This window comes from Carassius gibelio, chromosome A11 (genome assembly GCF_023724105.1).
Source record: "Carassius gibelio isolate Cgi1373 ecotype wild population from Czech Republic chromosome A11, carGib1.2-hapl.c, whole genome shotgun sequence".
Taxonomy (NCBI): Eukaryota; Metazoa; Chordata; class Actinopteri; order Cypriniformes; family Cyprinidae; genus Carassius; species Carassius gibelio.
The window spans coordinates 8,147,753-8,175,744 of record NC_068381.1 but is presented as its reverse complement, the minus strand read 5'-3'; the positions used below and the strand labels follow the sequence as shown (position 1 = coordinate 8,175,744).

At 36.3% G+C, this 27,992-nt stretch overlaps 1 protein-coding gene across 2 annotated transcripts; it reads left to right on the top strand.

Annotated features, from left to right (window-relative positions):
* The first annotated feature begins 32 nt into the window (after positions 1 to 32).
* LOC128022207 (tau-tubulin kinase 1-like) lies at positions 33 to 27,485 on the top strand. 2 transcript variants are annotated; one of them, XM_052609537.1, is made up of 15 exons: positions 33 to 210; positions 6,346 to 6,498; positions 7,538 to 7,685; positions 10,108 to 10,181; positions 10,412 to 10,552; positions 10,679 to 10,783; positions 13,286 to 13,351; positions 13,464 to 13,556; positions 13,700 to 13,825; positions 14,501 to 14,655; positions 15,417 to 15,621; positions 15,705 to 15,868; positions 16,682 to 17,225; positions 24,591 to 26,065; positions 26,167 to 27,485. In XM_052609537.1, exons 2-15 carry the CDS (start codon positions 6,430 to 6,432, stop codon positions 26,609 to 26,611), a joined length of 3,810 nt encoding a protein of 1,269 aa, XP_052465497.1. In that variant the 5' UTR covers positions 33 to 210; positions 6,346 to 6,429; the 3' UTR covers positions 26,612 to 27,485. The 2 variants fall into 2 exon arrangements, with proteins under 2 accessions (XP_052465497.1, XP_052465498.1); XM_052609538.1 differs by lacking the exon at positions 33 to 210 and adding an exon at positions 238 to 1,475.
* Positions 27,486 to 27,992: the final 507 nt, after the last annotated feature.

Genomic DNA, 27,992 nt, shown 5'->3' with positions numbered 1-27,992 from the left:
TGCAGTGAAGAGTCCACCAGCAGGGAGCAGAACACCGGCTGTAGAGCATCAGCTTCGCTGTATTGGAGCAGAGAGGAAGAGTGATGTGTGGTGCTGATGCTGGCATGCAGACGGGCAGGGAGCATCCTTAGCAATGGTGGAGAGAGGTCTAAAGAGTATCCTGACGAGGGAAAAGAGGTTATGAGCCTCCAAACATAAGAAAATGAGCAGGTAATAAGCGTGCTTTATATTTAAATCTCGGTATAACTCAATATGGCTGGTCCTGAGATGCCAGGCCATGTCCTATTGGAGAAAAGCTATCATGTTAAAACATTCTCCGTAGGAATGTAAATTAAGCCAACTGCATCCGGGATGTCTACAAATAATATTTTTTGGTGATTGGAAAATACATTATACGCGTTTGATGAAATAACATGCGCCTGATGCACCAATTGTGAGATTTTAGTTCTTTTTGGATGCGTTTTTCTGTTTGGACCGGTATGTTTACTTTCCACGTTGTGGACTTTTCAGGGTTTTGTAATTGTAGAGACTTTTCTCTCATTTTGATTTGTTTACTAGTTTATGTACGTCTACAAAATGCATGCTGACAACGGGTGTAGCCAGGAGGTGAAATAACAAATCCTACTACGGCCAAGGCACAGCCAATAAATAATAAAAAAGTCATTCTGACGTTGCTTGTCAATATTCCTGGATCGTAATTAATATTCATAAGCTAAGCGTTTATCACCGTACAATTCGTTAGTTGACGAACGCAGCTTCTGTCTATCACCCAATCACGGAGCTATACGAGACGAACGTCACGCGACTTCATGAATATTAATCTACCAAGCGTCCTCTACAGATTGTACAGAGTCACTGCATGGGTGTTTGACGCGCTGCAGTGCGGACCAGTGCAAAGGATGATCTACCGGACAGTTGTTTATTTATCAAAATGAATTGGATGTATCTAACTTCTGGGTAGAATCATATTGATTTATATACTCTCTTAATTCTCTGGTTTAAGATGTTTGCACTATGATGCCAATCTAGCGCGTTTATACGGCGAATTAGAGCACGTCACCTGCCAGATTTGTGTATTTGCTTTAACCTTGGACCTTTGTGTCATCAACATATACTGCATGGTTTTTATATTAAAGGCGTGATGTTTACGATTAGATAACCAAGTGAGCTTCCAGTGGGTGTCTTGTGGTAGTCCACTGGCTCACAGGGCATTATCAGTGTAATTAAGAAATGTTTTAAGTTACATAGCAAAGATAAATATTATAATTTGCGGTTTTCTTAATAGTGAAACCGCTATTTATTTTAGCACCTGTGGATAGAATTTTAGCTAGATGGAGCATCAGTAACAAAATGCAAGAATAAGGCGGTTTATGATTTTAAAAACGGTCCCAGCTGATGGTTTGTGTCACTGTGAGGACCCAAATGAAGATTTCTAAACGACGGAAAGGACTGTATTCACGTAGTCTGTGTGCCAGGTAGGGTGAGAGGATCTAGATGTATTTTAAAGTAGGGAATTACCTTCTACTTTTTTACTAAAGCATGTGAAATAATCTGGAGTAAGGATTGCAATGAAATGTTAAATATTATGTAAGTTGTTATGCAGTTCTCTGTTAAATATTGTGGACATTTCCTACAAACTTTCCTCCAACTCTGTGACATAAGAGAGAATGGGGTAAGATGCGCCCTCCTCAAAATGTATCTTTGCATCCAAATATTTTAACGGCCCATCATATAGGTTTTCCTGTGATTGAGCCTTTTTGTGTATGTTTGTGTGTTTTAGGTTTTCAAAAGTGAGTTTTTGCACGTGAAAGTCATTTTTTTTAACTTGACAGGTAAAATAACTTTTATGTCAAACCAAATTTACAAGGTAGTTTTATAAGTATTTAGGTATCTAAAAAAATCTGACCCCCCCACTTTGTATTTTATTACAGTATATAATATTATTATTAATAAAAATTAAATATTCAGAATAGTAAACCTTTGTTTTAAACCTTTCTTTAAGAAAGGGATAGTGCATTATTAATCATTTATTTTAAAAACATGACAATACAAAACATGGGCCTTTTTTGAGAATTCATAGTATTTCTTCTCTGCTTATTTGGAAAACTAAAGTAAATCGGCACAGCTTACCCCTGCTCTCCCTCATGCATTTGAACATAACATTTATGCACTTATGACAGCATTATGTATTTACTGTCCGTCTTTTTCACTGGCCAATAGTGTCCAAGTGTGCTGTAATTTGTGTATGTATCTGTGTCCATCTCACTGTGTTGCACACCAGTATCTTTTTGTGTTTTCTTCAGTTCACAGGGCTTTCGTAATGGTGATGTCTTTTCGCAATGTCAAGTCAAAGACACATTTTTTTTCATTTTGCGCATTAGCTTATGATTCAATAATGCATGTATCACCTTTCTCTGGGACATTGAGTGCAAACTGACCTTTGTGACATTCATCCTTAAGGATTGAGTTTCTGTCTGACCCATGCTTGCATTAAGATGGATGGTGAGTGTCATAATAGTCAAAACGGGAACTGCTGACGGTTTGCGATCATCGGCCACCACTATCCGATGTGCCAAATCCTTGATAACTAGCACAGAGAAGGAAAACAAAACAGCCGTAACGTCATATCAAGTGCTCCATCAGGTCAAAGTGCATAAAACTAATTGCTTGTTAAGTATAATCCATCTCTTCTCTTGTTTTTCTGGCTTGTAGGCTGGCAAAGGAGGGTTTTGGCGTCGACTAAATTGGTCAGTTGCAAGATATTTGTCAGAGACGTAAGGTTTTTGAAGAGATTTGTGAACATGGTGAGAGAGTTACACTGTCCTTCATAGCTCCCCCCTCTCCCTTCCTGGAAATGTGGCTGCACTTCACTTATCAGAGTTTGATCACAAAATGGCTGTTGACGCTTCCCTTCCCTGGGATTCAGAGGAATTTCAATTATTATTCTTTTTTATTAAAGGTGACTTTGAATGACTCCCCCTCTGCTTTTCGCTCACCGTAACCTCACATCCCATGGGTCCCCTGGAACGAAACTGAGAAAAAAAATCTCCCATGCAGATTAGCAAGAATACACGCCATGCGATTGAATGTTTTAGTTGTTTTGTCAGCATTATGGCCTGTGTGCGAACAACAACCCTAAGACTGTTCGGAAGCTGCTTGTATTGTTAGTTCGTCGCTTGTAAGGGAGAGATAGCAGCTAATGTAGAAAATATCAAGGATATCTGTCCGTCCTTTGGCCTAAGGTGGATTCCATTTGTAATGGGAATGAAGCAATAGTATTTCCACACATTGCCAGACATTTTACACTTTATTTTGCAAAGATGTTTCTCATGCAATAAAAAACGAAAAAATCTGTGCTAGAACCCACAGTAAAAAATCCCATTCATTTTCTCCATAGAGAAATTATAACTTAAAAACCTTTAAAGGCAGACCTACTGTGAGCTACAAGATTGAGAACCAGTGCTATATGTCTTTGTTGAAGCCATCAGCCCACATTATTAGCTACTTTTTTCTTTATTTTTATAATTGTGTATGACAGCAAAATTCCTGATGAAAACTACATTATCCCTGAGTATTATTATATATATGGTGAAAAACTAATATATCTAAAGGAACATTTTTCCTATACAGGATACAGTTTTTGGAAGTTAATAAGAACAAATAAAAAAATATTTTGGTATATAAACATTATTACAGTTAAATAATTGTTTTACTGAAAAATGAACTGTAAATCGCTGCTACCATATTTTTTACAGTAAAATTCTGGCAACCACTAACAATTTTTTTATATATATATATAAATTTCAGTTAAAAAAAAGAAAGAAAAGACAGTACATATTTTGCAATCTGCATAAGTCACTTTGGATAAAAGGGTCTGCTAAATTATTAAATATAAAATGTAAATGTAAAATATGTTCTTACTTTAAATCAATAGTTTTATAATTCTCCATACTTTTTATTATTTTTATTTTATGTAATTTGCAATGCTTTGTAGTATTGTAGGATTTCATCATTAAAGGGGTTAAGTACACAGTCTTATACCCTCTTTGTTATTTTGTCCGATGTTGTGATTCACCTTATAGCTTATATATAACTCTTTTAACAAATCATTTTGTAAAAATCCCTATGGGAAAAATGAATGGAAAAATACTTCCTGAACCAAGGTCGTTGAAAACATGGGCGGTCTCTGTTGAACAAATAGCAATTGATGATTGGCTGTGAATGAAAAGATGGGAAAGCGAGGCATGAGATATAATGGTTAAATAGCTACAATATATTCACAACAATGTAGCTAGAATAAAGAGCTCATTCACAACTGGCCACTGCAGGGTGTGGAAATGCTTGCTTAATGAACTTCAGTTGTATCTCAGTGTTCAGAAACCAACGCAAAGTGATTAAACTCTTCACTGCTTACATTCTGTTGCCAACTCATGTGCATTCGGACCAAACAAGCTTTCAGTCTTTTATATATTTGTAAACTGCATCATTCATCCCTGCCACTGCCCGTATGATATTCAGACTCTCATTTTCCAGTCATTTTCCTCAAATCTCCTTGTTTGATCAAGGGTACGTCAATGCAGGTGTCAGGAACTTGGCACATGAGTTGGCAATATTACGCTCTGTCACTCTTCTTTGTTAACCTTATATCATAGTGCAGTTTGTTCCTATATTGTCTGTAGAGCACTTCTCTAAGATGCTGCACTAGAGACTGCAGTTCTTAACGGATGCTGGGCTGGGCATGAGTTAGCGACTGAGCTCCTGAATCTGAGCCGAGCTGGGCCCTGCATGTTTAACCAACAAAACTAATGGTGCTGCATGCCAAAAAGCATGTTATTGGGTTTTATTATGCATCTTAACCTTCGTTTAATTGAACCTTGGAGTAAAGATTCTGTACTATAATAAGCATTTAGAGTTTGTATTTAGTGCTGAACTTCATTTGTGCTAAAAGGCTGATGTTTAATGTAAAAGTGGGACATATTAAAGTCTTTAAAAACTGAATGACTAATAGAATTTATTATCAATCATCTGCTTTTTGAATTAGAGATTGACGGATATTGTTTTTTTTTTTTATGACCATTGCCATTTATAGAAATTTTTAACAGTATTGTTTTTTTATTAATTGTTACTCAATATAATTTATTCAATAAAGACATTAAAATATTATGTTAGTTTTTGAAAATTTGAATGCTGTTTTTGAAAACCAGATTCCGTTGTGCTGTTTATTGGTAAACCTTAAGCTCTGATAGCTGATTTAAAAAAAGTTTGAATAATAATAATAATTTTTCAAACTGATTATCGATCTGTCTCTTTTTACAGTGGGAGTAGTATTTGGCCTTGTTATTTTAGGGATGCACGATATATTGGTTATTAGCTGATGCTGGATATTCCCGGTATAATTTAAATATGAATAGTTGTTTTTTTCCCATTTTAACATTAAAATTCACTAAAATAATTTAATAACACTGTTAAATTGAGCTTTAGACCATCTCAAATTGAATATCTTTTTTTTTTTTTTTATAAACTGTATAATATAACTTTGTAATGCTCAAATTTGCTTGTAATATTTTTTTAAATGACTGATTTTAGTTTTTTTGTGTTTTGTTTTTAATTTATTTAGACAAAATAGTATTTAATTGAAATCAATCATTTGCCATTGACCATAAGCTTATCCATATCAGACAGAATTTTAGTGTCAGTGTGTCCCTTTTTGGTCTAGCGTGGGGATTTGAATAACATTGCTTTAGGGCAATAAGATAAATGTATTAATTTCAATAAATTGATAATGAATATTTTAGGTGTTCTGATAATGGCTTCTGTTTAAATCCTATCAGGAATGCAAGGCACACTTAATGAAACAGTATAATAGTTTTAGTATCCCCTGTTTGTACACTTCATAAGCTACTTTTCATCTATCCTCACAGTTTGTTTATGCAGGCTACTGCATGTAATTTTTTCTTCATTCACATGATTTCTAGACTTTTCTCCTCTGACTATGGCTATTTTAGTTGCACAGGTATTTGGGTCAAAAAGTATGTGGGTCAATGGATGTGTCTAGTAGACCTTTTCTTTTGTCTGCTAACAGCATGGTAACATTAAAGTGCTCAGGGTTCATTTTTGCCTCTTGAATACGTATCAGTAAATAACTGCAGGTTATTATAAACACTTAAATAGGTTTTATTTCATTGCTACTTTCTTAAACCACACATTCCAAAGTTAACGGCTTTCTTTGGAATATTAGGGTTTGTTGAAGTTTGACTGGCCACTGCATGTAGAAGCCAGCTCAACTGACCAAAAGCATGATAGCAATGAATAGGTGATTTAACACATTTTGCTGGCTTTTCACAGATAAATGGATCGTTTAAGCTGGGGGCTGCCAGAGTGCTCTCAGGGTTGCAGTGCCTAGCGCCAGCTCTGCAGGACAACGCCAACATGAACGGCACTGCAGAGCAGCAGGACATTCTGCCCCCTAACTGCATGGTCAAAGATCGATGGAAAGTGGTAGGTGTTCGGAAGATCTGAACATGACGTTTGTGCACACAGGGATGCACAGTAATGCACCAAGATAAATATAACAATACAAAACATCCTGTGTGCATGTGCTTTTTTTGATTAATGACCTAAAAGTAGCACAGAAGTATTGCTTATTCATTGTCATTAATATATACAATTATTTAATGATTTAATGTAATTTATATAATTAATTCATATATTAGTTAATATGCTATGTTGAAGATTTTCACTAAAATTATATATATATGAGCTTCTATAGATGAAAATATATATGCGTGTGTTTCAGACACATATCTTTTCTCTAGTTCTGAGTAGATTATGTAACAGTAAAACTAATGGCTATTTTGACCCCAATCACTGTGACTGTCTTGTCAAGAGACATTACAGAGAGATCAAATTCCACGAAATTCCCAGTACAAAGGAGAAGAGGATCTTCTCACATGACTGCTCAATTCCCAGCCAGAGTAAATGGGCTCTATACTTCACGAGAACAAGAGGAGAGAGTGACATTACCGACTCAAATAGACAGGATGGTTTATGAGTCAAACTTCTGCTTTGCTTTCTCTGTTGTATAGTGGTCCAGTGTATTGTGAAATTTGTAACACATTTATGCAGACCTGATTAATGTTCATCTGCAGAGGGCCTGCTGCAATAATAGCATATCCCTGATCAATATATGTGCCCTCTAAATTGGTAATCAATGAAACAAGCTTTATTCATATATACACGATCGTGCACACATAGACGGGTTTATGTTACAGTAATATTTATTGAGTTTGTTGTTTGAAATGTATATCTCAGGAGAGTGAAATAAAGATATTTTTGAGGCACTTGAAATGCAGATATTACAAAGTGCTTTTTAATGTTTCCCAAATGCATTTTTATGAGATCATCAAGCACTTACATTGGGAGGAAAACTGTTTCTCGCACTTCAGGTTTAATGCATGAAATCATTAGCAAATAAGACATGTACAAAAATTTACATAACATCCTGTCGTGTGTGTTGTGTTTTTTTTTTTATATCCAGCTGAAGAAAATAGGTGGAGGGGGGTTCGGGGAAATCTATGACGCGTTGGACCTGCTGACTCGGGAGAATGTGGCGTTAAAAGTGGAGTCAGCTCAACAGCCCAAACAGGTCTTGAAGATGGAGGTGGCAGTTCTGAAGAAACTGCAGGGTAAGACATGGTCATCGTTAGAGGGATTTCGAGACAGTATCAACATCACTTTGACATTGACAAGACATCACGTTGTCTAGTAGCTGAAGACAAATTTCCCACAGGAATACTCCGGATCATTCATGTTATGTACCTTTTGAACTCTTAAAACGTTTTCTGTTTTAATTTAATGAAGTGTTTCTATAAAATTGTGTACCAGGCTTTAAGAATGTGCACTGCATAAACTCAGACACTTCTAATTCAGTCACTGCAGTCCAAAAGTTTAGTTATTCAGCAAATATGCATTTAATTGATCAAGTTAAGACATTTGGTGCAAAAGGTTTTCATATCTAATGATGACTGTTCTTTAGAAGCTTTTATCCATCAAAGAATCCTGTAAAAAAGGATTGTGGTTTCCGAAATAATATTAAGCAGCGCAATTATTTTCAACATTGATAATAGTAATAAATGTTTCTTGAGCAGCAAATAAGCATATTAAAATGATTTCTGAAGGATCATGTGACACTGAAGACTGGAGTAATGACTGCTGAAATTCAGCTTTGACATTTAAAAAATACTCAAATTGAAAACAGTTATTTTAAATTGTAGGAATATTTCACTTTATTACTGAATATTTACTGTATTTCTGATCAAATAAATGCAGCCTCTGTGAGCTTAAGAGACTTAAAACATTAAGAAAAGTCATACTGACCCCAAACATTTGAATGGAAATCTGTATTTTCAGTATTTTTAACCATCTATTGAAATTGTTTTAACTTTTTATCTTATCCATTTCTATTATTTACTAATGTTTGGTCTGTTGTTTCCCTGTCAGAAATGATGTAACTTTCTGGATGATTTGGTTAGCTAAAATGAGATCACAGAGGACTCACAGGACAAAAAGTGATATTGAGGACACAGGAACAACCTATAAATTAATATCTAATTAATATAGTTAAACATGTATTGTTTGAATCATTTCAATTATAGAAAGGAATCGAATTGAAGGAACAGGCGCCTTGTGTTTCAAAGGCTTAATACGAAATGATATGTTAGTGGTGTTATATTATTTTATAAAGTATTTAATTGACATCATCATGACTAAGGCATTTATTAAAATCTGTAAAGAATGACCACCCATCAGAGTGGACCATGTGTGGCACATTATATATTTAGCACTGTGAATGAAGCGGCAGTAACACAGCCTACGTGACTCCAAACATGTGAAGCGGCCTACAGATCATACAGCCAAGCACACACACACTTATTCAGATGATTCACTTCAACCATTAGTCATCAGAAAGAATTAAAATAACTAAATATGAAACTCACTATACTATAATACAGAACAAATATATGAAAGAAATATATACAAAATGATACTAGTTATATAAAAATAGCTGATTTTTTTTTTTACATTTTTTTTACATTTAGTATTTTCGCAAAAATACAAAAGTTGTCAACATTTTTAACACCAGTGTTATTTTTTTTTATTTCTATAATAAAGTAGCATATATTAATAATAATTTTTTTTTAGTTCTTGTTTTTTAATTATTTCTATATTGCTTTCATTTTTTTTCAGTTTCATTTTATAATTTTAGAAGTTAAAGCTGCGGTAGGGAACTTTTGACGCTCTAGCGGTTAATAAACAGAACTGCTTGCGTCTTGCGGAAGAACATTGTAGCCGGATCTACTTCTCTCTGTTTATGTCTATGAAGAATCACAAAGGTACTGGGTTACTCCGCCGCGGTGCCCCCGAAGCAATCTAAAATAGTCTGAAAATAAACACTTATTATAGGTGCACCCTAGTGATTCAGGACAAGCCAAAAACACGGTTTGGAAAATGGATTCATGGTGTACTCGCTTATTATATTCATTTTTCTACATTTTGAACACAAACAAAGTTACGGACCGCAGCTCTGATTGGTTGTTTTTTACCGGGAGCACATGACTTTCTGCAAATGGCAATAGGACCACTGGGAGGAGTCAGAGGAGCTTGATTTTTTCCACAGATTATCTGTCTCATATTCTACTGTCAGGACATAATGACAAGTTTAATAAATATGTAAAAAATATTTTTTTTACAAAAGTTCCCTACAGCACCTTTAAAATGAGAGAAATTAATGTTTAATTAGTTTAGTTACTTGCCAAGGCAACATTTCAAATTTTCTTTTAAGTTTTTAAATATATATTAATATTTTATTTTACTGTGGTTTTCAATTAAAAGCTTTCAGTTCAAATTTATTTCAATGGTTTAGCATTAGTTAAAAATAACAACACTGATTGACACATCTGTCAGTAGATGTACAATTTTTCTGTTGATTGGCCAAGTGAATATAGTTATCTTTGTATTTGGTCTTTTAATCACTCTGACCAATAATGTCATTTAAAAAAAAATATCATAAATGACCTGCCTACATGTTATTTTCTTTTCTTTTTGTAGGTAAAAACCATGTGTGTAAGTTCATTGGCTGTGGGCGAAATGATAAGTTCAACTATGTCGTCATGCAGCTGCAGGTAAACGATACTATCATAACTAGTCGCATTTACAGCAACATCAGATCTCATCAACACCAATGCAAATAAGTTTCCCTTAACTACATTGGTGATTATATTTCAGTCAAAGTCTGAGGAACATTTTATGGTAGATCACCATCACATGCTGTTTTCTCTGAAATACTGTGACTGTGTACCACTGGTGATATGGAGGTGTGAGGGCTTCAGTTACACTTTGTTATCACTCTCAGGGTAGAAACCTGGCAGAACTCAGGCGAAGTCAGCCACGTGGCACCTTTACCATGAGCACAACCCTGCGCCTGGGAAAACAGATTCTAGAATCCATAGAAGCCATTCACTCTGTTGGCTTTCTTCACCGAGACATCAAACCGGTAATGTTTGATAGATTTCCTGTAATTGCCTTCTAATTGTGTGTAGAATAATAATACAATGCATCACTGTCATTAGGTTTCCTGAAGTGATTTTATTTATTAAGGATCTTTGGATTTTCTTTCCAGTCAAATTTTGCCATGGGAAGGCTGCCTTCAACATACAGGAAATGCTATATGCTAGATTTTGGGCTTGCACGACAATATACAAACACCAATGGAGAAGTCAGACCGGTATGTCACAATTTAATTCAGTATTTTTAAATATCTTTCAGTATAATGCATTGTAGATTTAATTATTCAATGGATAATTTTACTAATTTGCTGTATGTGTTTATAAGGATACAAGATTCCTGCACTGAAGTTAAATATACAATTTATGTCATTCGATATTATTGATGACAATACTACTGAGATATTAAGTTGTGTTTTGATTGACCCTGAAGGTCTGGTTTTATTAAGAAGCACCTCTCAGGTTATATTTGTGCAATAAAAAGCTTGTTTCACTGTAAGTGTGCAGGCTCGCAGAGAGACGTGCTGAAAGCTCATGAGAGGTTTACAGAGCTCTCTGAATCAGGCACTGGGCGGTTTTCTTTTTTTAGCTCATTACACAGAGCTCTTCATTCGCACATGTTCTTCTCTCCTCCATCTTTCACACTGTCTCTCTGTTTCACTATACATGCAGGTTTTAGTGCAGCAGTATGAATATTTAATCATTTTAATGCATGAGTGAGCAATGCCCCCAGGTCTGTCCTGAGAGGGTGGGTGTAATATTTTCAGCCCTCTCTCTAGTTCAATCTCTCTACTGTATATCCGCCTCATTCTCATTCGCCTTTCCTTTCTGCACAGCTGAGTCAGCTGTACTCATCGATTCAGGCAGGAAACTGAGCATCATTCGTTTATCCATCCATATCTATCTGTCTGCCTGCCTGCTTGTGTGTCTATCAATCTATCGATCTATTTATCAATCTATCTATTCTAGTTCTGCAGCATTGAAGTGGTTTGGCTGTGATTTCCCCCTGCAGTCTTCAGCAGCTGTTGTCTTTTTCTAAGGCAGATTGAGCTCATTCAAAACGGGATTAAAACCAGGCTGTAATTTTACTGTGAAGAAATGTATTTGCTTTGATTTTTCATCCATTTTGTGGTGCATCACATTTATGAGATATGAATAAATCATTTCAGGTTTATAAATATTTTTGGTGTCCTCAGGACTGTAAATGTCATCGTGATTCTGTTGAATGTGTACAGTGTGAATGGAACAATTAATGCCCTGAATCATGCTACCATGCCATGTTTATTTCTTTGTTCATATTTGTTGATTTTTTAAATATTTTTTAATTTTAAATGGTTGTACTAACATTTTCTATGGACAGCATTTGAAGTGGATTGCATGGGGTCATTAGTATAATTTTGCCTGGTGCATTATTTTAGATTTCTTTCCTTTATTTGACCATCTTTTCTTATTTTTGCAGTTTTCGTTTGGGGTTTAAGTTATGACGTGCATGTCTGACGTATTTCTCCATCTGTTCCCTTCTCCTCCATACTCTCACCAATGGAAAGACTTTCATTGTGAGTGACTTCATGGAACTTTCATCTTTGTTTTATAGCTGATCTTTCCACAATATAAAAATAATGCACAAACTGTGCCTAAATTGACATAGAAGTACTTAACCGATCTTTTCACATAGATATGCTAGTGGTAATTAGTGTTCATATATATGAAAAGAATAGGACAGGAAAAGCAAATGTTATTGAAATAAAAAATAAACTAAATGATGTTTTAGTAACAAGATTCGGGAGGAGCGCGTCAGACACTAAGCCTAATCAACACAGGTGGAAAATAATCAAGTAATCAATCCCATAGTATAAATATCACTGACTTACCTCTATCCATTGACGGTTTATCAGCATCCCTCCTCCACCCCATCTCCTCACTTTGAGTTCACTTTATAATAGACGGGGAAGGGGGGGTACTCTAGGTTCGGGCCATTCCTGAGCTCGGAGCCCTTCCCCGGACAGCACGCCAAATATGCATACCATACCTCAGCTAATTATATGTAAGCGTGAACTCGTGAAATTAAATAAACTGGAAGCTGTGTACATAATATTCATTCCACATATAATTTCATCATGTTCTAATCCAAAGAGAAGTTGATTTAATATAATATGTAATACATTTAATATGCCCATTAAATAAATTCATGTCGAATAATGCTTGCGAGATTTACCTTAATGTTCAGCAAAAGTGCAGTCTTTATAATTGCCAATAAAGCAGTGAACACGACAAGAGAAAATTAACTGCATCCAATTTTGTCATTTTTTTAACCGATGCAATTTGTCATGTCATTTAATTAATCAAAAAGAAATTAGAGTGGGTTTGTGAGAGAGGCCCATTGGGACTCATAGACACACAGGTACGTGATGGAAGGTGTTATGTTTACCTGTCGCATTGCGTGTTCACTGTTCTGTAGGAATGGAACACCATTTTCAGTCGCTTGGCAAAGACATGTTGCCTCTTCTTTCGGAGTGTGTTGTGCACTGTTTGTCCCTCTCCTGTTGCTGCTGTAATGAAAATTATAATGCATAAAATTATACAGTAATGCACAGTACATTTTTACTGATTTGTTTTGATTTACCCTAATACATAGTACCAGTTCTACTGTAAATACATTAAAAATAACAAAATAAAAATGCATTTATCGCTGACAAATTTTCTTAATACATTTCTCCTTTTAGCCCAGAACTGTTGCAGGATTTCGAGGGACTGTTAGATATGCATCTGTGAATGCACATAAAAACAAAGTAAGTGCTTAATTTAAGTCAACTTATTGTGTACTTGTATCAAGCAATGTATTTTACAGAAGATAAAATCATCTAATGCTTATTTAATAGAATATTTGTGTTGTTTTTACAGGAAATGGGGCGTCATGATGACTTATGGTCATTGTTTTACATGCTGGTTGAATTTGCTGCTGGGCAGCTGCCGTGGAGGAAAATCAAGGACAAGGTGCTCTGACGTTCCTCACCTGGTTTAAAAATGAGTGTTCATGTCTTATGCTTTATTCAATTTGTTTATTAATTGTTTGTTAAGTTGTATTCTGTATCAGACCACCATTGTTGAAACCTCCTGTTGCCCTCTGCATTATTTAGGAGCAGGTGGGTCAGATCAAGGAGCGCTATGATCATAGGATGCTGCTTAAACACATGCCATCAGAGTTTAATGTCTTCCTGGAGCATATTTTAGGCCTTGACTACTGCACCAAACCTGATTATCAGGTAAGTAGTCTAGAAGTACTTTATTGCTCTCGCTCTCACTCTAAATATATAATATTTGCAGGTAAATGCAGTGCTTTTCTACGGAGCCCCGCACATGACATGTAGGAAAAAATAGTAGGCTAAATCGTGTGCACGATATACTAATCCGTTCCCTCAATGTACTAAAACGTGCACACGATTACTATTGCGTTCCCTCAATTTACTATTTCATTCACTCGATTTATAACTTGTGCACACTATTTACTAATTCATTCCCTCGATTTGCTAAATCATGCACACAACTGAACGCAATAGTAAATCGAGAGACTATAGTAATCGTGTTCATGGTTAAGTACATTTATTGAACGAATTAGTAAATCGTGCGCACAATTTATTTATTTTTTCTTGCATGTCATGTGCGGGGCTCCGTACTTTTCTGAGCCTCTAAGTGCCATCTGAAATTTTCATCTAAAATTAAGATTTTTATCAAGCTCCTATGCTTAGGTTGAGTCATTTCACTTTAATTGCAATGTGTAATTTCAGATGAAAATTTCAGATGGCACTTAGAGGCTTTGGCATCTGAACTCTTCATATATACATATAACATGTAATATTTCAAAGGCTGTATTACCTGAATAAATTCTATTATACAGATATGAGTGGTCTTTTGTAAGGTGCTCTCTGTGTCTGTATTAGCTCCTGATGTCAGTGTTTGAGAACAGCATGAAAGAACGCATCATCACAGAGAACGAGCAATATGATTGGGAGAAAAGTGGGACGGACTCGATGATATCTGCCACCACACCGACAGCAGCTCAGCAGAACACACGGCCTACAGCGGCTATGGCTGGGTAAGAACGCATACATGTGTGAACACATCACCAGCATGTAATATGCCTGTGGACATGTGACTGTATCTATCTGTCTTTCTGTATATATATCTATCTGCTTTTATTGTTAAAGATCCTCTTGTACTGTAACACGTACACATGCATGAACTTAACAAATCCCACACTAATTAACAGACAGTGTCTCAGGGGGCCTTTTTACTTGTCACACATTGTCACATAAAAGCCGTACAGATGGATGAAAGGAAAAAAGAGACAAGTATTGTCTTCTTTGTTTTTCTTACGATAATTAAAATGACTGTTATTTGCATGCTGATAATTTAGCAAACTGATTTATTGGTCACAAACATCCAGTGTTTCTTGGAACATTGTAGGTAGTTTTCAGTAGGTTTGTATGTTTAGAGAGGAGAAAACTCACTTCTGGTGGAAATGTCACTGACTTGTTTAGGCAGAAAGGAAGACTTGTTGTATTGCTCCAAGACATGAAGAACATTTTACCATGAAAAAGAAAAATGTCTGATGACTTTTAAAGGAGTTCCCCGTCTGACGCTCTCTTATGAAACTCTGGGTGACATTTACAGAAAATGTTATTCCTACACAAATACTGGAAGTAAACAGGTTTTTTTAAACAAATGAAAAAAAAAACAGTTTTCCAATTAGGATTCCCCAGAACATTTGACCAAAGGTCATTCAAGGACCTTGTTTTTTATTTTTTTATTTATTTTTTTATTTAAATTGACTGTGATCTTTTCTTTGACCTTTAGGGTCATAAATGTGAACCCAATGGCAGGTGACCTTCAGAGGGAAAACACAGATGACGTTGTGCAGGATGAGCACCTAAGTGACCAGGAAAACGCTCCTCCGATTCCCTCTGGCCGTCCAGCTGATGGCAGCCAGTTACCTACGGACGCAGATGGATGGGAGGAGACAGACATTAATCGAAACAAACTCAGGATTAACCTTGGAAAGGTGCTGCAACCAAGTAAACATAATAATCCATTTTAAGTTTTATAAAGCGATTTTATTAGATTTTCTTTGATTTTATGTTGCAGGGAGGTCAAGAGGAAGATGGTAGCCGGGGTTTGTGTCCTGTGTCACCACAAAGGGGTTTGGACTCTTCGGGTGTGCAGATGCACTCACTCAGGTACCGACGGGTCAACAGCCCTGAATCTGACCGCATATCTGCTGCTGATGGACGGGACGGTTATGGACAACGGTGGGTCATAAATTTACTTTGGCTATGTCCAGATTTTGTATTGACTGATTCAATCAGAAGTTAAAAGAAGAACTATCCAATATTACTTTTACTGTTTTGAGTCATAATAATGTGATGATGTTTTTGCACATGGACATTTATCTATTAAGTTTCCTTTTTAAAGAGATAATAATGTAATGAGTTGGCTATTTTTCACTGGTAAAGTTTTAATTCAATGCATTAATTAAATAAAGGTGAGTATTTACACTACCGTTTGAAATTTTGGGACCACTAAGAATTTTTTGTCTTGAAATAAATAAATAAATAAATAAGAAATTAATTCAGGAAGGTCATTTTGTACTTTCAATTCATCAGAAAAAACCATCACGACTGTTTTCAACTTTAATAATAAGAAATATATTTCTTGAGCAGCACCAAATCAGCAGATAATAATGATTTCTGAAGGATCATGTGACTGGAGTCATGAAAATTCTAAATATATTATATATTCAAAATATGTGAATATAAAAAAGTTATTTAAAATTATAATAATATTTCACAACATTACTGTTACAATAGTGTTTTTGATCAGATAAATGCAATAAAAGTCTTCTTTCCAAAAAAAAAAAAAAAATACAATTAATTGTACTGACCCCAAAACTTTTAAAAGGTAATGTTTATAATCCAATCAAAGTGTATAAATACATATAATGTTGACCTATGAAGGAATGTAATTTATTGTTATACTCTTAATATTTTTTTATGTACTTGTATATGTTCTTAACTTCTTTGTATCATTTGGGATTATAAATCCGTAATTTATTCCTGTCTCAGCTCTCGAATGGACATCCTGGGTTCTCCTTCTCGGCACGTTTACTCCTCGCAGCCCGCTCAGATGCTGTCTGTCGAAGGTTACCGCGGAGACCGCGGTCGTAATGAGGCCTCTGCATCGGTGGACCAGGAAGCCCACAGCAATGCCTTCATCCGCTCTGTCCCACTTGCAGAAGAAGAGGACTTTGACAGCAAAGAGTGGGTTATCATAGACAAAGAAATGGAGCTCAGAGATTTCCAACACCGCCCAGGGGCTGAGCCCACCACATCCGGCACTACGGATGAGGAACCAGAGGAATTACGCCCTCTGGAGGAAGGAGAAGAGCGGCGGAGACATAGAGGGACAGATCCGTCAGTCAGACCCAAGACGTCACATGGTGACAACACTACACGAGGCATGCTGCCTCTTACAGAGGAGGAAGTGTCCAGGAGGAGCGGGAAAGGCCAGTCAACATCAGTGGAGAGCCCTGTGCAGTCGCCCTGTCACTCGCTACCCTCTGGACGGCAGCGGCGGAGAGAGTCAGACCTCAACGGACCTCAGAGACAGGTAAGAATATCCTGACTAAGATGCACTGACATTCTTATGCTAAAGATGGAAAGCACTGGTAGGATTGAGGTGAATGAGGCAAAAAATATTCATGAGGTCATGAGGTCCAGTTAGAAGAGCTGTTATAATTTGTTTGTTTACATACATTTTTTTTTTTTTTTGCATGCAGTTTTCAAGCTCATGACATGTTGAAGAAAAATGGTCTTGATCAGATATTTAAAATTGGATCAGGAAAGGGATGTTAATTAAAGTTAATTTGTTAAGAAACCTTCGCTTATCAGCTGAATAATGGATTTTAGCTAGCTAATAATGAAATCAATGATAATGAAATGTCCCATAAGATGGCAGGAACATTATAATGTAGTTTGTTTTGCATCGCATCTTGCTATTTGGTAGTTCCCTGCTTGTAAATCAATGACAGATATTTTCAAGATGTTATTACTATATTAATGCATTCTTTTTATATTTTATATTTTACACAATTTAATACAAATTTAATATACACATCTGAATATACATCACCATTCAAATGTTTTTGAAAGAAATTAGCACTTATGATGATAAAAATTCAGCTTTGACATCACACAAATAAAATACGTTTTGTTATCTATTAACATGCAAAACATTTACTTGAATTTGTTACAGTAATTTTCAATATTACTGTGTTTACTGTATTTTGACTAAAGAAATGCAGCCTTGGTGAGCATATGAGACTTCTTTTAGACACAAACACACAGGATTTAAATATTGTATGTGTTTGTGTAACAAATATAATTTGTAACAAAGCTTTAATATCCTCTTTGGAGCACTCTCCATCCTCCTTTAATTGTGGTGCCTAGCTTTTTTTTAGCTATCATTTACAGAGAATATCCTACATCAGGGATTTATTTTACCTCAGAAAGAAATTTGTTCTCTTCCCGCTTCTTCAGAGAGCGACTTGGTTTAGCTTAAGATCCATTTATAGCACTTTTTTTTTAAATCTGTCTTAAAAGCAACTTTTAATGAATGTGAAGGCAGTGCTGATGAGGTGGTGCTGTTGTCCCACTTCACTTTTTATAGGGTGTGTGCCTATTTCTTCCTCCCTTTCTTCTCTCTGTGTCTGTCACTCTCTTTAATTCACTATGTCTGACACACAGACTCATGCATCATCTCTTCTTTTCTGACCATCAAACATTTGGTTTTCACATGATTTGGTTCAATATAGTGATTCTTCTTTGCTCATGGTTGCTCTTTTGAAAATGTGTTACAAGGTACAAGTGTATATCAAAAAGCTATAATTATCATATGTAAAGAATAAGGAGTCTTTCATACTACAGCCTTGCATTACGGATGTAACAACAGTGATATTTTTTACAATTTGCAGCTGTAGACAAAAACATGAATACCAGACAAATCTTTGTGGAATATAAAAGACAGTTTGAAGAAAGGCGATAACTGATAACTTTGGTCGACAGTTTGGAAAGACATAAGGAAGAGTAAATAATGATAGAATCTTTTTACATTTGAGTGAACATTTACATCCATTTATGTCATGTAAATAAATCAGAATGAACAGTACAGGTTAAACACTCAAAAGCGGAGTGACAACCATATTTACAGTACAATAGCTGCAGTGTGTACTGTACATAGCCCAAATTTCATTTCTATTTTTCTTTAACCTTTTTCCTTCCGGATAAATTACTAGATAAAATACCCTAACTCTTGATCCATGAGGCTAAGCCAGACCTTTGCTAATGAGATTTTAGGGCTACGTCTATCTGGTGCTTCAGAAAAATATTTTTTTTTTTACCTAGATACTGTCTTTGTGTTTTTGACTACATTGTTGAATATGAGGGGTCTATTGCTGAGCATTTTTACAAATTCCTTAAATTAGCTATTTTTAGGATGCTCAGCACTAAACTGCTCAGTAAAAAAAAATTGCCCTAATTCACATTACAGTTATTCATTTTCATATTTGAATGTTTGTCATCCGTCATAGTCCAAAAAATATTTCAGCCGTTCTTTATCACTAGGGTGAGCCAGATGACATATAGTAGACCAGCATTTTGCTCATCTTAAAGTGCCCCTATTATGGATTTTTGAAAATTGCCTTTCATGCAGTGTTTAACACAGCCCTAAGTGAATGAAAACATCTTCCAAATTTTTACATCTGAACGTGCACCATGTATAAGTTAAAGTTATTGTCTCTCAAAAGAAAGAGTTGACTCTGAACCACTGAAATTAGTCACTTTTAAAATGAATCCCAAGCAGTTTCTTGCTGACATCAACGTGAAATATTAGCATATTGCCCGCACACTTATTGGTCTTTTCCTTTGGTCTGAATGAAAATGCAAATTCATTCTTTTCCACTAGGTGCTGCTTTTGGAGCGGCAAAACATGACGGTTTCACCGGTAACCTTTCATTACCCATAATAGAGGCACTTTAAAAGTTAGCAGTTTTTTTTATTGTTCTCATTTAGGAAATATAGCAGAGCACAAAGATGTGAAATATATATTTTGGGGCATTTTTCAGAATTACCTTTGAAAAAATTGGCCCATTACTTTGTTTCGCTATAAACACAATTCACAGCCTTTCAAGCTGAACTGAGATTGCTGGATGTCTCTTTTGTATGATGGCCAAAACCTCAAATTAAAACAGATGAGGATGCTCATTTTCCCAGCAGTCTTCACCTTTTAAATGCCAACTGCCTTTTGCTCGGCCTTTCGCTCAAAATCATGAATGACACGTTGATTTCACCCATGGAGAAAATACCAAGGCTGTCGCTGGAGCCACAAAAGAAGAGTGAAAGAGGTGTTTGCGGTAAGCACAGTTTAGGCTAGTCCCTTCTGTACCTGTTTGATGAACTTGCTCATTGTTTTTTTCTTATTTCATTTCTGCTTGTCATCTTTTTATCCATATTTACCCATTTTTATCCATGTGTGTTTGTGTGCCTGACGAGTCATTTTTCTTAAGTTGTCCTCATTTACAACAATGGTTTTCTGACGATACGGATCAGCAAAATGGTTAAAGTACTTTTGTCTCTAATCTCTTGTACATGGACACATATGGCACATTTTTGAGAGGTGAATCTGCGTCAAGCGAACAGCCTCTGTGGAAAAAGAGAGGCTTTCAATGTTGGCCGCCCGACCAAAAAGAAAAAAACATAGCTATCCCTTTAGATTTGTCTCTTGTGAAAACTTGTTTCCAGGCAACCCATTGTAGGTCTGTGTAAAGAGAGACTGTTCCTCTCTTTCCTCTGAGTGTTTGGCGTTCTCCTCACTGCATGTGTCTGGGGAGATGGCTTAAATGTTACAAATACAAATCCTCCACTGAACTCGTGAATTTAAACGCATGCTCTTTCTCGTTTTATTGCAGCTGGATGATGACAGGCCACACTCGGGCCCACGTTCCAACCAGCTACGACGTCTCGCCTCCTATGTCTTCTCGTCCTCTACGTTGGAGACTGAGCAGTACCCCCACGCTGGAGGATCCTTCATCCACCGCAGCCGATCAGCCGAAAGCAGCCCGGCTCACGGTAACCTCCGATGTGGCTCGAGACGTCACGCTCCCCTGCAGCCACCCGGAAGTCCACGCAGCAGGCACTCCGTGCTCAGTTTGTCCCCAATGCAGATCCGGCAGAGGCTGGCCAAACTAATTAACAAGAACAGCTGAGGAAAGCTGATATAGTCTCTTCTCATACACTTTTTTTTTTTTTTTTTTTTAAAGGACAATTCATTATTTTTAGGAACGATATAGTCTTTCCTGATGCAATAAACTGTAGAGGGCTGCAGGAACGGAATAACGAATCAAAGGGAATGGCGTGCTTTTACACACACTGTTCATATCTCGTTATGAACAGAAGCTTTAGTCATTTCAGTCACTCTGTGAGTAAAAATCTCAATGGATATTGCAAAGGTATTCAAAGCCAAAATTCTCTTCATTATCTGTAGTTGTGTTTGTGTACCTCAGTTGCATGTGTGTTGCATTTCTGCACAGCAGCTGTGATCACCCTGAAATATAACTGATCACGTTAGTTTAGACAGAAGTGACCTGCTGTCTCTAATATGCAAGTTATTTCATTGTCTTCCATGCAACCATGCAAAAAAAACAAAAAAAAAATATTTTATTTTTGTTCAATTTTTTTTTTTTGCTTTTATATATTTAATTATAATTTAGGCTGTCAGTCTTTTTCTGAATCCTCATTCGTAGTACATAAAGTTCCTTACACAGGCTTTCAGTTTTACAAAGAAACTGTAATTTTTTTTTCTGTGTTCTAAAGGTGCTTTGCCTCACAAAGGAGATATTATGCAAGATTTTCATTAAAGTGTTTTAAATGTAAAATGGAACCAGAGGAGCAAATGGAATAATATGTCTACGCTTTTATAACCAGTGGAGTGGCATGCTGGAGTCTGGTTATCTTCTACGAGCTAAATTTGAGATAAATGAGTGAGCTGTTTTGATGATTTCATAAATGAAAGAAAAGCACTCTGGATTTTGGTTTCTCTGCCACTGATTAAAAAGTATTATAGCCATAAAGTAAGCAAAAGCAAAAAAAAAGATAGCAGTTTCTATTATACAGCATCTTTTCTTTTGTGCGTTTAGGATGGTGTGTAGATAAAAGCTTCCATATTTGATTTAATCATATATTTATGTGCGAGCTTTGAATGCACCATGTAAGCATTATATCTCATTGAATACCTCTTAGTTAGTACAGATTTGTGTTGTATGTTATTGAGTAGAAAAAGTATATGTGCAAGACTGCTGTAGAATCTTTTGAGTACTGTTTCTCACTATTGCACTTTAAAAAAGACACCGAATTGGAGCCATAGCTGCTTCCTTGGCGATGTGAAACAAAAAATGCGATTGATTGCAATAAGATGTGAAGGGTTTTGAATTGAGAGGCATGAAAGGTGGTGTGCTTTTGTCATTTTATCAATTAAAATCCATGATTGTCCCTTTTGAAAAGGAGAAGTGAAAATAAGGGCATATTCTAGAAAATAATATGTGCATTAGTAGGACACATTCATTTAGCAGGTAAATAGCACCTTTGTTGAATTATCTTCAAGTAGTAGATATTGCTGGCTAAAGTTGTTTCACGTTTAAACAAAACCTAGTCTTGAAAGAAAAATGGCTCTTGCAATGTTATAGTAGTAGCAGGCGGAGATCTTTTGGCAATATGACATATGGCATATGGATGGATACTTTATTCTTGCCTCTTGACAGGAAAGCAGACGAAATGGTCATTAATTCTTTAAATATATTTACTTAAAATGCTCTAATTTGTAAATGCGTATATATATATATATATATGAAAAAGAAGTAATTAGAATAATATTAGAAAGAAAATTATAAAAGAATATAATCTAAACAAGGGATTTCACGTGTTGTTCATGCTAGCATAAAACTCAAGTCACTATTTTTTTTGCACCTTTATATGATCACATTTACTGAAATGTGCATCTTCAGTGAGCAAATAATAAGTATTTGAAATCGCATTACAAAGTTCAGAATGACTTGAATAGAAATATGTTTCTGGTATCGTCACAGTCATGGCTTCTCACATGAATGTACTGTTTATATACCCAAACAGGCTGCTAACTCTTGCTCTTGTTTTGCACATCTGCTTTTGCCTGGTTTACATCAATGTTTTTAGCAGTAATTTAACAGATATGAAACTGACATTAATGGTGCAAGAAAACTCAATAATGTTGAGACTGTCCAGGTCTGTTGACCAGGGAGTACTGGAAAGGCAGTGCTGTTCAAAACCGTGTTTTTGCATGACTAACAAATGAAGTTGGTCCATGAAAACAAATGAAAATTGAAGACTGTTTTGTATGGCTTATGTCATGTCTTTATGTTCCCATGAATTGAATGTTGATTGTTGATTTACATGCTCTGTGATTAACAGAGCAACTTCCTTGATGTCTTTTTGAACCCAATATATTTAATTGACAATATTCAGAGTATTATTTGACAAATACATTTGCATTGAAGCTTAATAGCAGTGGCAGCACAGTAGAGAGAAGGGTACTTGTCTCTCTTCCTTCTTTCTGCCATTAAAAAATAATAGTTGGGCGTCCGTTTTATTTTTCTTTTTTTTTTTTTTAGATTTTCTTTTAGTTTAGATACACTGTTTACAAAATTTTATAAGGCCTTTTAATTTATCTCTACCTGAACATCTGCCTGTGATGCTCTGAAATACCAAAAAGAAAGTAATGCGTCACACCCCTCAAACTGCTCTTATGTCTAATGAGTTTTACATTTACTTGCCTGTACACAATGCCTTTGTCACAATAACACCTTTTATATGAGGGAAAATGCTGTATTATAGCTGTAATGTGCATGTTGTATGATATATTGTTGATTGAAGGGGTATTCTATATAATGTATGTAGGGAGATATGATGGATCAAGGACATTTGGAGAATAATCTTGCCCACAGTGAGTGATAAGCTGGGAGAACCTTCAGTGAACTCTGTTATGTTAGTACGATACCTGGCTGAAAAGCAACAATGTACACAGAACAAAAGAAAAGCTCTAAAAGGAGCTGATGCAAGCACCGACTTTTGTTGATATTTAAAGTATTTAGTATATTTGCACAACTGTGTGTATTTACGGTTACAGCTGTGATTTAAAAAGTGTGTGCTTTAAAATAATAAAGTGCAAAAATAAGTTGCAAAAGGTTTTATTTGACTTTTTATGTAACCAGGCAAGAGTTTTATTTACAATGACGGTCTGGTAATGCTATGTGATGTAAATTGGCTATGATCTGTTAGATTGATGTACAATAAGAATATTACCTTTTCTATAACAATATCACTGTACAGAATGCTTATAATATTTCCAAGTAAAGCATGTATTTTAAACTTTTTTTAAATTACAGGATATGTGTACATCTTGGAAAGATCAATTGAATCCTGTATACGTAAAAGCATGTTTTTGGGTTGGTTTTAGTCTATGTATTGTATAGCAAACCTGTATGTTGGGATACACTTGAAAAAAAAGCTTAATATGACTGGATGCTGTAAAAGGGAAAATTCTTTAACACATTTTTGTGCCTTTTTTATGTATGTAATCTAGACAATCTTGAAAAGCTTGTGTACAATTGAAAATTAAAGTCTTTGAGAAAAAAAAAACAGTTGTGTTGTGTGGTTGTACAATGTATAGGTATGATTGTATCCATAGAAATGAATCAAATGGTTAGAAAAAATCTGTAGAAACTCCATTCTGAAATTGCCATTCAGTATGTTCTCATGTACAGTGAGTTAGTCTATCAATGTCAAAGTGTTTTCAAGGAAGATCTCACAGTGTTTCTCATAGTTATTCTTACATTGCCTTACCATTATGGCGGCATTGTAACTTTTGCCTTTGTATACTGTCTTTTAGGGTCCAACCCCAAGTGAGCCTTTATTGTCACCCACTGACTACAGGACTAAATCCCCATCATCAGAGAAGGAGATATTCCATATCCTTCCTAAACTGCAGGCAAAGAGAGCTGACTTCCTTACCGTCATGCTTCCAGGAAGCCTTCACCAGCGACGTGCCTTCACAGCCACACCACCTGAGACACAAGCTGAGGGACCCAGAGATGACGATGTCACAAAGAGTGAATCTAGTAGTGGGGCAAGTGAAAAGAGTACTGAACGTAGTCAAGATGGGGCTCCATCCACCTTAGTGGCTGACGATCCACAAAAGGAGCCAAAAGAACCGGGTTCGGTGGCTGATGTAGATCCCGACCAAGAGGATGTCTCAAAGACCCTTGTCTTGTTTTCACCAGGAGACACAAAGAAGTCTCCAAATGCTCTAAATGGGACTGAAGTGGATCAGGGAGTGGCAGGACCTCAAAATGAGCAGTTGGGTGAAGCTGATCGACTGGTGCAGATCCAGAAAGACATAAAACAGGCAGAAAGCCCTACAGATGGAAGGCAACCTGATGCAATTGGTGTTGACCCACCCATACAGACATCTAAATCAGTGGTAACCATCTCAACAACTCAAGTGGCTTCAGCCTCAATTGCATCGCCCCTTTTCTCCAAAGTGGAGCAAACTTTTGTACACATTGCAGAGACAACCCATCTGAATGTCATGTCTTCCAGTGGTGCACAGGTTCCTGAACGTTTAGAGGAGGTTGAAGGCAAATCACAGGACAAGTCAGTCCTTTCTCAAGAGCCAGGAGAATTGGCATGTGTCCAGTATGAAGTCACCTCTCAGACTCTTACACAGGGGCCTCAGGTACTCAATGTTCAGGATGGGTCTTTGCCAATTGAGACCAGTGTAAAACAGGACGGTCTTGTGATTCCTTTCCCCTTAGAATCCAGGGAACCTATCCATCGAGATTCATCAACTGACTCCAAACAGGACAAGCAACTAAAAGAGGAACATCAAGAGGAGAACACAGCACTTGAGAGTGTTTCTAAACATCCACGGCCAAGCAGCAAGAGTCGAATTCCTATCCTAGCCCCAGAAGAGGAGCCTGGACCTGAACAATCCCTGTCCAACAAAGAACGACTTCGTAGAAGAGCCATGCAGAAAGACCTGGCATGTCAAGTTGTTGAAAGACAACGTCAGGGCCGCTGGATGAGACTGAATTTCAAGACTTCGTCTTCGTTATCTAGAGACGAGCCCAAGAGACATTCAGAGACTCTTTCTACTACGGGCTCAGAGGAAGATATTCATGAGTCTGATGATTCCATCAACAAGCTCAAGAAGGAGGCTGAGGAAAAGTACCGAGCTGAGTGGAACAGCAGGATCCCACGACCAGTCACACCAATAAGGAAGCTTTCAACTAAACTAGTAGTTGCAGCTCCTGTTATCCAACCTGAAGCTGGGACTCCAAAATTAGAACAAAAGGCAAGCAATGGGTAAGTCTAGTTTAATACACTGAATTTTATAACATGTACATTAATTTTGCCCAACCCTGTTTACAGCATACCATAAAATGTGTGTTTGTTTTTCACCTTAGCCAAAAAGTACAGTCACAATCAGGATCAAATGCTCTAGCACTTCACACAAGATCAAAATCAACACTGTCCCACTTTTCCATGTCAAGTGGAAGCAATCGCATGCCTCTATCCTGTATTCCGGCATCTTCCCGGCGCAGCTTGACCACCACAAACTGCACTTTCTCTTTAACCCGTATAGCTAGTCCTTCACCTCATAGGCTACCCCTGCGATCAGCAGTTAGCGAATCCCGCAAGCAGCCATTTGCCCTCCGAGCCACTGTGGAGCTCCCAATGAAGTCTAGGACTACTACTTGCAGTGGTCCTGCAAAGGACATCAAACCATCACCAAACCAACCCACCACTGCATTAGTCAGGGTTCGAACCAAAGCTTCTGCTCATTCGAAGAACACAGTTCCCTTGAAAAGGGAAAAAAGCACAAGCAACAACACCCCTGCAGACAGATAAGTCACTGTGACTGCTGTTTACTGGGATTGTTTCTTCTCAATTACTTGAACATATTGCCTCAAAATATACATCTGCCCCATTGACCAAAATGAACCTTTTTAATTAATTTAATATTCTTCCTAATCAGTTTATGGCTAGTTCTAATTTTGGATTCTGCACCAAATAATTTTATGTTGTACTATAAGATGTAGAATTTTCACTTTGATGGAAGTTTCTTGGAACATAGTAGAGGAAATGTCTCATTTAGCTTACATGGTGCTATACTGTATATGTGTTGTTCTGTTGTGTATATTTCATTTAATATATGGTTTTGATGGTGGACTTTATTATTAGTTAGATGCCAAGTTGTCTTTTGCCCTTGACACACAATGATGAAATTATGTCAGTTTATTTATAACATCTGAAACAATCATACAGTATATTACCGGTATTTAGCCAGCACAAATTATTGTACACACAGAATGTTGTAAAATCTGCCACATATCCATGGACAAATGCACAAATTTCCTCTGGCCTGCAGCTTAGCCCTCTTTGTAACCTTGTGATGATGGGCATGCCTTGTCTTTAGCTTGTTACAAGTGTTTGATGATACTGCTTGTACATATTCTTTTCAGTATTTCTTGCAGAGACCTCTTTATTTTTATCAGGCAATGGTGAAAGATTTGGATTTTAATTTTGTTAAAGGAATATATTGTGGGTTCTACACCCAGTTGTCTCATTTTCTAAGCATGGCAGAAATGACACCATTATTAATAATTGCCAATACGGATTATTTCTAAATGAACGATTCCCATCTCTTTTGCTCTTATTACAATGGTGAGATGTTAATCAAGATTTTTGTTGGAATAAGGAGCATAAAATGATCAAGTCTTAATCGTGTCATGTTGTTGTTTTAACACATTCAACATTCTTTCCAGTCCTTGAAAAAAAATTACACATCAAGTTAAATATAAAAAACTTTTTTTTTTTTTTATAAAAAAAAATATTCACAAACTCACTCACATTACCAGGTTGAATCAGACAATGACTTTCAGGAGTTGAGTGGATAGACGTTAAACATGGATAGACGTTGGCTCTTCTGGCATAACTCATTAGGGACTGGAGGCACCTCATCCTGGTATTGATTTCACCCTGCCTTATTGGCAAAATTCCCTGGTGGTGAGTGGTGGAACTGCAAGTGAAAGAATAACACTGGATTTCAAATATGAATTATTCAAGATTATGGAAGACATCAGATTTCTACGTATTTATTAACAAATATAAAATATACATAAAACCATTGTTTTTAAACTAACAATGTATGTATTTATTAATATTAGAATATTTAGGCCTATTTTTCTCATGTGCATTTTATTTCAAAAGATGGATTCCTGAGTCAGAA

What these genes read in the sequence shown, in the direction of transcription:
- LOC128022207 (XM_052609537.1), top strand. Translation starts at nt 6,430, where the DNA reads ATGAACGGCACTGCAGAGCAGCAGGACATTCTGCCCCCTAACTGCATG. An exon ending in ATGTCGTCATGCAGCTGCAG is followed by an intron (nt 10,182 to 10,411) that starts GTAAACGATACT and finishes TATCACTCTCAG; the next exon opens with GGTAGAAACCTGGCAGAACT. An exon ending in GCACCAAACCTGATTATCAG is followed by an intron (nt 13,826 to 14,500) that starts GTAAGTAGTCTA and finishes TGTCTGTATTAG; the next exon opens with CTCCTGATGTCAGTGTTTGA.